This window comes from Carassius gibelio, chromosome B15 (assembly GCF_023724105.1).
Source record: "Carassius gibelio isolate Cgi1373 ecotype wild population from Czech Republic chromosome B15, carGib1.2-hapl.c, whole genome shotgun sequence".
Taxonomy (NCBI): Eukaryota; Metazoa; Chordata; class Actinopteri; order Cypriniformes; family Cyprinidae; genus Carassius; species Carassius gibelio.
In genome coordinates, this window is record NC_068410.1 from 24,944,623 (window position 1) to 24,956,073 (window position 11,451).

The 11,451-nt window shown below is 36.6% G+C and overlaps 1 protein-coding gene across 1 annotated transcript; it reads right to left on the reverse strand.

Annotated features, from left to right (window-relative positions):
- Positions 1-1,403: 1,403 nt before the first annotated feature.
- On the reverse strand, positions 1,404-6,144 carry LOC127972381 (uncharacterized). Its single transcript, XM_052575844.1, has 5 exons — positions 6,106-6,144; positions 5,170-5,263; positions 4,393-4,524; positions 2,203-2,354; positions 1,404-1,589 (listed from the first exon to the last, which is right to left on the reverse strand). The coding sequence occupies exons 1-5, from the start codon at positions 6,142-6,144 to the stop codon at positions 1,404-1,406; spliced, it is 603 nt and encodes a 200-aa protein (XP_052431804.1).
- Positions 6,145-11,451: the final 5,307 nt, after the last annotated feature.

Consider the following 11,451-nt stretch of genomic DNA (forward strand, 5'->3'; position numbering starts at 1 on the left):
ATGACTATTGACTATTGTAGAGTCACACTGAAGGCATCATGGGCTATTTGAGCAAGAAGGAGAGTGATGGGGTGCTGCGCCAGATGACCTGGCCTCCACAGTCACCGGACCTGAACCCAATCGAGATGGTTTAGGGGTGAGCTGGACCGCAGACAGAAGGCAAAAGGGCCAACAAGTGCTAAGCATCTCTCAGGGAACTCCTTCAAGACAGTTGGAAGACCATTTCAGGTGACTACCTCTTGAAGCTCATCAAGAGAATGCCAAGAGTGTGCAAAGCAGTAATCAAAACAAAAAGTGGCTACTTTGAAGAACCAAGAATATTACATATTTTCGGTTGTTTCACACTTTTTTGTTATGTATATAATTCCACATGTGTTAATTCATAGTTTTGATGCCTTCAGTGTGAATCTACAATTTTCATAGTCATGAAAATAAAGAAAACTCTTTGAATGAGAAGGTGTGTCCAACCTTTTGGTCTGTACTGTACATAACAAAAAAGTATGAAACAACTGAAAATATGTCATATTTATATTCTATACTCTGAGAGAGAGAGAGAGAGCGAGAGCGAGTGTGTGTGTGTGTGAGAGAGAGAGAGAGAGAGAGAGGAGAAATGTAACAGTTTAATGTTGTATGTAAACTGTGTTTGAGAGAGAGAGAGAGAGAGAGAGAGAGGGGTGTTCAGAGAGGAGTCTGTTGGATGTTTAGTTTTATGGACTCAATGTTGAAAATGTAAAACATTTCAAACACTGTTGGCAGAAGTGAAAAATAAATAATTTTAGGAAGTTACAATTTTGTTTGATTCCATGATGTATTTTACTGAACATGAGTATTTACAATGCAAATCCAAATTATTTTAATTTACTGACAGTTACTTATATCTTGTCTTTTAACTTTATTAAGATCAGATTCTGCAGGTAAAATAACAATATTAAGGTGACTTGACTTGGACTTGACTTGACATAGCTTGTGACTTGACTTGACTTTCCCAAGAAAAAAATACTTGGGACTTGAGACTTGAAGGTTAAGACTTGAGACTTACTTGAGACTTGCACATGTGTGACTTGGTCCCATCTCTGGGTCAGAGAGACGGAATGTGCAGAGGGTTGAGTCCCAAAGACCATGTTTGAAATCCATTGCATTTTAGGGTTTATAACCAAAATCATAATCAAACATTCACAATTTTGCAACAGTATTTTTACCTTAGGGAAATGCACAAGTCTGTCAACGGTCTTCTTCCTCCCTGGAGCAGGAGGCAGGAGATGCAACAGCAGCAGGACAGATGACATGTCACTGTCCAAATCTGAATGAGTAGAGGTTTATGGTGGGCGATTTAGGATAAAAGAAAAACAAACATTTTGTGCTCACAATAACAAGAATCCAGAGTAAATATGAAATTGACATCTTCACAAATTATGCCAACCATTTTCAGAACCTTGTCCACATGCTGCATTGAGAAGACACTGAATTTCTGCTGTTGAAGTTAGAGACTGGGCTTCATTGATGATCTTTTGCTTGAATGCTGTCTCCCACCGTTCAAGAAACTTGTTGGATGTTTCAGCATTGAAGAGCAGAGCAAAGTCCTGATTAAACTTAAAGACAAAACATATTACAAGATTTCTAAGAAATTACTTTAGCCTTTTACCACCAAAATTGATTGTGTGCACATGTTGTTTAAGACTAAAACATCATGAATGTCCAAATGAGTCAAACATATAAATTAAAGTATTTACTTGAATTATTTCAAAATCTTTCACTGGCATGTACTGTACGAGCGACAGTGATAAATTATGAACGAATGAGTCCAAGTAGCAATAATGTCAAAGAGTAACCTTAGCAACACTTAAAAAAGCAGACATATCTAAAACACATCTAAATGTTTTATTTACCAATCCTTTTACATCCAAATATATTGGAAAGTCATCAAGGACATCAGCTGATCTTTCAGGATTATGTACCAGTTCTTGTCTATGCTTGAAAGTTTCCTTCATCTTTTGCATAACTTCGGTTTCATCAGCTGTATGGACAAGGAAAGAAATTGCCTCTCTGCATGCATCTCCTTCAAGTTGTTGTACATCATCGATCCTCCTTCTTCGACTTGGTCCTCCACTTTCAGTCATCTCCAAGTGAATACATTTTGGGTTCTTCCTCGACAAAGTTTTAAAGCGCCAGGATATGAACCATAAGGAAAACATGCTTACATACCCGTTTTGCCTTTTCAGAGTCTATGTTAAAACTGTTGCTGGCCATTTTGGCTTGAATATGCACTGCTCTCTCTGTCTCTTCATGGTCAGTTGAAGAGAGTGAAAGAGTATCCGTGCATGTGCTGGGTGTTGACGATCTTGTGGGTGAAAACTCTTGAAAGAGAAAGGCAAAACAATTTTCATGTTTTTTCTAAAGGCATTAAACCAAACAGTATCAGAAATCCAATTAAAGGGTTACTTCAGCAAAATAACATTTCTGTCATTAAAGGTGCCATAGGCAAAAATTGAGGTAAAAATATCCATAACATGACCTACACGCATCAAAAGAATGAGAAGAAATAAGGGGCGATGATGTCATTAAAAAAATGTCAAGTTATAGTGCTGCAGAGATATCAACCTTAATTAGCATTACTAGCCCCGGCCCGACAGGTGTCGTAATTCCAGTTTCGGCCATGGGAGGCGATATGCGGGCAACATAACCACCAGCCAACCTGCAATACACGAATAACTCGCACGGCTTGTCGGCGTGCCTGAACCTGATGTCAATCGTGTGGAAAGTACAGCCCACTAGTTCATTTTAGTTCAGGGAAGAGAGAGAAAGGATGGCTCAAGCCCTTGGCAAGAGACCACCACCGCGCTCGGAATCACAAATCAAATCCGATAAGAAAAGGAGCCGAACCAGAGTAAACATCGGCACTGCTTTTAATCACTGGAGACAACTGATGGACCTGAAAGAAATGAGGTTCGACTCCGAACTTGCAACATTTCTTTTGCATTGGTAAGTTAGATGCTGTTAGTATTTCGCTAGAAGTTTGTATTATATGTTTGTGTATTTGTTTTCGGGAAGTTATAACGTAGAAATGTATCGAAGGCTGTTCGATAAACGTGCTAATGTTAGCGATGGCTAACCGTAGCTGCGTTTGATAATTAGCTAGCGATAACTTAACGTTACCCATTTTATTATATCATAACTAACCTGCTCTGTGTAGTCTGTTGGTCTCCGTGTCCTCTTTGCTTCGTGGTTTTTCTGTGCGTGAAAAAATTTATTTCTGGCGTGAAAGCGTGTGAAACAAGTTAATTGCGTGTGTCTCACGGTGAATGCTTGAGAGTTGGCACATTAGTTCCCAAGCAGAATAAAGGACAGGTTGATTATTGCTGTTTAGCGTTTGTATTAATCTATGATGTGTCCCTGTTTGCGTACAGGGACATAAAAAATAAATTAAAAGTGATACGTGGACCAAGGTGTCTGAGATTGTTCATTTTAAGTAAAGGATCCTAATATTTCGTCCACAACAATATTTAATGAGGTTAACTTATAACTCCTTGTGGTTAGTCTGCACAAGATCAACAAGCTTGTTTGCTTTGCGGCCGCTTTAAATACAAAATAAGCATTCGATCTACGTTAGAGCGTCTGAGCGCTCACAAATCTTTCTGCAGCGTCGTGAGCAGAGCGGCAAGAGCGATTTTTTTGACGCTCTTGACGCCGGCTGTGTGAACGCACAGTTAGGCTTCGGCTATGGCTGTAGTGTTGTTGTGAAAGTAGGGGCGGAGCATAGAGACTCTGCCGTTTCTCGTTTGTTACTCTAGACCAATTCACTTTATTGAGGCATACTGCCCCCATTTGGTATGGAATGTGGAGTATGACTTGATTTTTTGCCAAACATTACAGATGGCACCTTTAATTACTCAGCCTCATGTCATTCCAAACCAGTTAGAACTTCATTTATCTTAAAGATATTTTTTGATGAAACCACATGGTCACATGGACTATGTTAATGATATCTTTACTAACTTTCTGGGCCTTGACAGTTGCAATTATGTTGCAGTCTATGGAGGGATCAGAAAGCTCAGTTAAGATTAAATGGAAGGAATGAGGGTGAGTAATTAATTTTCATTTTTGGGGTGAACTAACCCTTTAAAACAAAAATAGTAACAATAAGTATGGCTACACACTTGTCAGTTCTCATTCGGTTATATCTAGCTGCAGTCAACACTTAACCACCTGATCCTTTTTTCCACCTTTTCATGATTGGATATTAACCCAAACAAATGTGATAATATTCAATAAACTGCTAAAGACTCCTGCAGCATCTGCTAAAGGTAAATGTGTTTATCTGACCCAAATGCATTTTATCCCCAGAATAATTACACTGGAGTCCTTGAAAGACTATATAAAGCGTTATATACTTACCCTCACACAAACCAGCAGAAATATTCTCTTCCAGACATCTTACTGTTAGGCATAAATGTGGACTGCCTTCAATCAATTCATGGAAGATGTCCTCTTCCACTGTATCAAAGACCTCAAGAGCTGCAGTTCTTGCTAAAGCGAAAGGAAATTTTAACAATAGCATTAAAAATAAAAAGTATATATATATATATAAAAATATATATATACTTTTTATTTTTAATGCTATTGTTAAAATTTCCTTTCGCTTTAGCAAGAACTGCAGCTCTTGAGGTCTTTGATACAGTGGAAGAGGACATCTTCCATGAATTGATTGAAGGCAGTCCACATTTATGCCTAACAGTAAGATGTCTGGAAGAGAATATTTCTGCTGGTTTGTATATATATATATATATATTAGGGCTGGGCGATATATCTAACGATATGATCATGCGCATCTAATCAGTAAAGCTGCTTTCGTGATCACTGCTAAAATTGCCATCACCTGCTTATAAATGGAGTGGCATTTAATAGACAGAGCCGTAGATCACTGACAAGCTACGCAATATCGCGTTCATTGTCGCAGATGAATCGCCTTCCATAATGAACGCGATATTGCGTAGCTTGAACTAAAATGAACATTTCTACTTATTAAACCTAAAGTTAGTAATTGTTAGTTTGCACATTAATTATTGTTAACAAATGAGACCTTATAATACACAAGCCCTGTGGGATTATACTTCAAGCTTAGTTCTATGACTAAGTACATTTCTAAGCAGTAGCAAAAGATTCTTAGCTTACCTTCAGTGAGAAAGTCTTGGAACGTACTATCACTGTTCAGTTTTACAAATTTCTTCACACCTTGATATTGAAATTTAACCAACATGATGAAAAGCTGTTGGTCAAGAAAAATGCAAATGAATATTAATAAGAAAATTCAGCGAGCCACTGTTGTAAGAGGATCCATCTGTCACCCCACAGCAGTTAACTTACATTAAAGTGAAATTGCAGTTTAAAGTTTAAAATTGCAGTTAATTGAAGTTTATTCGTATCTGCTATTGCAGAATAAGCGTCAATCACGTGTCTCAAATGAGCGAATTAGTTCACAATCATACGCTGGCAGAAAATACAAGTTCAGCAAAACGATTCTGGCTTGATTATCTGATAATTTATATCCGCTTCCTTTTACTTTGAAGACGAGAATAACAGCGATATACTGTAAATTCCTTGGACTATCCGAGCCCATGGAGGTCCACGTAAAAAAATAAAAATTAAAAAAATTATTTGTCGATCAATGCACAGTTAGACTATAATATTGGAGACAAAAATGCATTATAAGGTCTTATTTTGGCAACACAAATAACGAAAACCCAAAGAAGGGGAATATGGATGCTGCGCTATTTGCGTAAATTAATAGTTAACAGTAACCGTTAAATTACACAAATCACAGAAATGATCTAACGTTACCCCAGATTCTAAAATATAAGAAAATGTACGTTTAAAACTGCTCACTTGCACAAACAATGCCATTCTTACCTCAATTTGCTAGCTAAAAAGTGGTACAACTAAACGGCCTCGAGATCCTGTCAGTGGTCTGTCGCATTACGTTATCTGAAAATAAATTATGTTAGCACTCTGGCAATGTTGAGAAATGTACTCAAATTATTTTGAACGCTGAGAAACGTAAACAAAACATGATGAAAATTGGTCAATTTAAGTGGTTATAAAATATTATACCTGTTTGAACACTGCACTCTCCTCGTGGTCATCCGCCATTAATCAAAAAGGAAATGATCTCCAAGGACCGGAAATTGAATCAACTCATGACCAGTGTCAATTATGTCAACTCGCTGTTATTACACTGACATCCGACCACTGATTAACCCATTGAAATAAAATGTTTTCTGCAATGCTGTAAGACAGTTTTTAATGTGTTAGAAGTTATATGCACAAAAAGTAATGTTAGAGCTCCAATGCTCAAGATTGTCAGTTTACAGGTTTCTGAGTCCAGTAATGTTGAAATAGTGCTTCTGTTCAAATGAAGTGAAATCTAGCCCAAATCTGCTCAAAAGCTTGTCTCTCTATTAGAGAAAGCTGCTTCATTCAATATTCAGTGCAAATCTTGCCAAACTGAAACATGCTTATGTCTTATGAAATAAAATGTTTTTGCAATGCTGTAAGACAGTTTTTAATGTGTTAGAATTAATTATATTAGTGCCCATTCTTTGTACTTCGCTAACTCACTTAGCTGGATTTTATTGTTGGCAATTTGTCATGATCTTTGAATAGTTTGGTTCTTAGACGCTCTTCCTGGGCTTGCTCTCATAGCAACAGGTGCTCAATCTTAAACCTGCTCGCGAGCAGGCTTATTTCATGTTAACAGGATTAGACTGCGGTTTCATAAGCAGAGCTGACACGGGCACTTTCTGAGAGATTTTTTTTCCTTTATGACTTTATGTTTGCATTATTAATTTGTTGGAAACGCACTAATTTTCGACTAATCGGAGTCGGGCTTTAACAAAAACTCTTTGCATAAATGTGATCAATAACTCATGGCTAAATATTTGTAGGCTACATTAAGTTTTCATTTTCGCAGGTGAAAGCAGCTCATTATTAATCAAAATTTAACAGTTGAAATGACTATACCAGCCATTTGGATTAGGCCTTACTTGATTTAATGCAGCAAAAATATTTTACTGTAGCCTACTAACTAAGATTGTTTATTTTCTTTTTTTCTCATGCTTTTTCATGGTTGCTTTTATAAACAGAACATTTATTTAACAGTGCCTTTTTAAAAGAGACTAGTAAGGCTAAGTAGGCTAAAAATGACCATTATGTAGAATATTTTTGTACTTAACTTTTATTTGTTCCCATGTTCTATTGTTGTGATGGACATTACAACGAACAAATAATACAATTATTAAAATACAAAAATATAAACTTTATTCTAATAAGTTCTAAAAAAATCTAACATGGCCACTTCTAACGGATTTAAATTATCTGCTACTTTTTGCCAGCCCTCTCTCCTGGCTTTTGCAGACTTTAAGGTGTTTCCTGGCGTTTTGTATAAAACATTAAAATTCTGAATAAACTATCTTGCTCTGCTGAGGAGAAGAGCTGTGCATGCTCTTTGGCCACGCTGAACAGCCAATAGCAGCATTGCTGATCAATGTTTCTACTATCGATACATATCCTCTTTTAAACCAGCGCATGAACGCGCAATTATCTCAGATAATCATAACCGGCAGGTGTGTTCGTAGAATCCAATTAGCCAGATCAGAATTAGCACGATGATATGATCTAGGATGTCATTTGATCTCGGATGTTTTAAGCAACGTACGAAGAATGTGCCCCTGTGCCCCAGTAGAGCTTCACGACTAGCAACTGGGGGCTTACTATGATATCAGACTGCATAGCCTATATAATAAAAGATGATGAATTTCAAACCTGAACCAAGCATATTTTTATTCAAAGTTCAACAGTCTGTGTTTAGTCTGCCACACAAAACAACAACTTTAACCTAAATTACCACATAACAATTTTTTTTTAATTGTTATGTGTTAAAATTTTTTAGCACTGAAAATATTGCTAAGGCAAAAACAAAAAACAATTATAAACAACAGGTTTTCAGAAGCCACTGAGGGATGATGTCCTGGGAACACTGAGGCTAAAGCAAGTCACTGATGTCTCTAAAGTAATGTCAACGCTGACAATGTCTTCTGGTCAAATCAATCAGGCCTTGAAATCCAGACTTAAAATCTTCAGGTTGATTGTTGACAGCATTGTCCAGCATTACAGTCACATCGGGCCATTGCAGAGCAAATTCCCTCTCTGCAGTTTCCTGGTCCTGTACACTCTGAAAGGGGTTGGTGCCAAAGTGTGATACTCTTGTCAATGATCCCACCTCTTGCTCATACCAGTCTGCAGCCACTGATTCCTCTGGCAAAAGGTCTGTGGATACGCGTTTTGGGCATCCCTCTCAAAACGCATAGTAAAGATAAAAAGGATACATTGCTCAAGCTATACAATCAATTTTTCAATTTTTTTTTTTTTTTTAAATAAAGTATATCCCACTTTGTCGAACCACTGTGCATTTTGAGAAGCTGACCCACAATCTTGCTTAATGCGTATAAAGTTAAAACAAGTACAATCAAGCCCAAAAGACCAATTCATACGCATTTTTAAAAAACTGTCGAGGATAAAATACAAAAAAAAGCCATGGGCTTATTTCCATTGTGGTCCTCTGAGGGGGAACAATCTACAATAGCTTAATTTGCGTAGTAAAATGTGAATTTGCTTTACCAAAACCACCATGAAAATGTGTTTTAATAAATGTTGCATAAAATTACCTAGGACTTAATGTTATAGTACAAAGCTCGATGATGGTCTCAGAACTCACTTATGATCTGCATCATGCTTCCCCTAATGTTTTATTAAACAAGTTTAAAAATATGTTCATCAGAAAACCACTTAAAATAGTATTAGTATTAGTAATAGTATTAATAATAGGCATCACACATTTTATAATGCATTTTCAAAATTTAATATACATAGATTTTGTGGCTCAGATAAGGACCAGTTCTGGTTAATTTCTTTACTCTGGCGGACATGTGGCATTGCTATGGCCTGCTTGTGGCTCAATTCTGGCAAACAGGAGCGGTCCGCCCAAGTGCCATCATTCTACGCTGCATGTGGGCCAGATCATCTTTCCATGGTTGCCAAATGTGGGGCGGATCTGGGCCGACACAATGTTGCTATGTGGGTTAGATTCTTTACACAGAGAATACTGTCCAACAAGAGCTGATTTCAACACAATTATCACCAACCTTTAGCTTTACATTACAAATATATACAAATATTAGGAATTAATTAAAAGGGAGACTGACATTAAAATCATTGAAACTTACAAATTACAATCGGGGTGTGTGCATATTTTGCTCATCTGTACTCACCTTTGTTGACGGTGTTTGCATATATGCACAGCAAAAAAATCTGAGTGAAATTAACTCTGCTGGGAGTACATGTGAGACCACACTCAAGAGTGTGAAAGTGTTAAAATAGGAGTGTTAAATTAACACTGAAGCAGAGCTAAAGTTAATTAGACAATTAAGTGATTAATTAAGTGATGATTGACCATTATTGACGAGACCTGATGTTAACATGCAGAATCAACAAAGACGAAAATCACTATTTTAATGGTGTCACTATTATAGTGGTGAGTGTTTGCTTTAGTTGGGCTCTTGACCCCTAAAATGGTAAAGTCAGATTTTAATTGTCAGTTATAACTGAGTTATAAAACTGATGGACAAGTAAAGACTATTGTTATTCCCGAATTACTGAGTTAAAGTTACATTGTTGATTATTGCAGCTGTGATTCTTCAACACCGTATTTCCAGCATTTTAAATACAATCTTAATTACAATTTCTTAAAAGTCGTTTGCTCCACTGATCATAGTTTATTTCTGTTTACCATTTTTATAATTGCTTCTATATTAGCCTGATAATGTCTGCTATGTACCAGAAGGGAGTTACAAACTCAATTTATACGTTATACTATTATAGATATTATATTGTGACAAATATATCCACCTACCTTAAAGAAGAATAAAGTGAATGTTTTGGAAAGGCAGAGTCAAAGGTTATGACCTTAAAATGATTGAAATGTTGTGGAAGGATGAGGAAGCAAGCAGCTCATGTGAGGAAACCCAACAACATCCAAGAGTTGAAGCTGTTCTGTACAGAGGAATGGGCAAAGATTCGTCCAAGTCAATAAGCAGGACGTATCAAAAGTTACTGGAAACGTTTTGTTGCAGTTATTGCTGATGTAATCAGCGTTGACAGCCTGTTTTTAGTAATGTAATTATGTTTTTGGGTTTTCTTTTGAGGACCTTGTAAAATGTTCTTACCTTAGGGCTTAACAAATGTTCTGCAGCCATTGATTGTACATGCAATGCCCTTGAAATCATGTATGTACTGTGTAAAGTTTCAAGACTTGTATGGATTCTCTTCACTTGCATGACACAATCGGAGTTTTGTATGTTATACAAACTGGAATGTGTATAGAGAATAATGATTCACACAGTATATAGCACACTGGTAAATCATTATTTTGACCAGATGGCCTACATTAGGATTAGGACGTGTCTGATGTGAGTTTGTTGTCTGAGCTGCTATAAGAAGCTGATAGTAGTGTTATAATCAGGTTAAAACAGAAGCAGATTTAACTCTGGGCTGGGTGAATGATGATGATGATAACTAGGCAAATAAAATCAAAAACAAAATAAAATGAACAACAATAAATACATCTGTATCAGTAATCTTGATTTAAAACAGTTACCAAAGACAGTCAGTCATTTAAATACTGCCACCTGCTGGTAGAAAGGGGGAACAGTTATCCATCACGGTGGAAACCACATTAAATATAAATTTAATTATATAATATAGCGCTAACAGTAACAACTCTGCACACACAATAAGTTCTTAGGTTAACCTATATTACTAACTGTATTGAGCCAAACAATGCGCTCATTAAACGTGACTGGTGATGCCTGGATAGGCACGATATTAAATAGCTGTAATAAACTACTGTTGCTAACATATTTATTCCGGTCCAGGTTCATATAAGGCTATTTATTAATTGGTTTTTCTTCTTCTAACGTTACTCTAGTAACGTTAGCGCTGCATATTATGACCGTTCTAAAAGCTTGGCTTTTATTTTGATAGGCCATATTTACTATTACTTCCGGGTCACGTGGCCAACCTGTCTGTATTTCAATGTAGATCTTCAAACGAAAAAATGGAAAAAGGAATTTCAAAAAAACAAAATCGGACCGTTATTTGATTTTGGTTTTGTCATTTTTCGTTTTTGGATTCAGAACCAAAAACGGGAGAATGGCTCTTTTTTTACAGTTTCTTTGTTTTTGGTTTGAAACGACAAACGAAAAACAGGTGGTTTCTCGTAATTTTGTTTTGTGTATGGGTCCATGTACGTTTTGATAGTTTGTTTTCCAGTTTGAAATGAAATAAGCAGAAACGAGAAAACGGCCCCTTTATTCATTTTTTAGTTTTTTTAAAAAAACGAAA

Excerpts from the sequence above, each read along its gene's own strand:
- LOC127972381 (XM_052575844.1), bottom strand. The coding sequence starts at position 6,144 with ATGGCGGATGACCACGAGGAGAGTGCAGTGTTCAAACAG. Across the intron at positions 5,264-6,105 it reads AGAGTGCAGTGTTCAAACAG|CTTTTCATCATGTTGGTTAA; the intron begins GTATAATATTTT and ends CTTGACCAACAG. Across the intron at positions 1,590-2,202 it reads ACTCTGAAAAGGCAAAACGG|TTTAATCAGGACTTTGCTCT; the intron begins GTATGTAAGCAT and ends TTTGTCTTTAAG.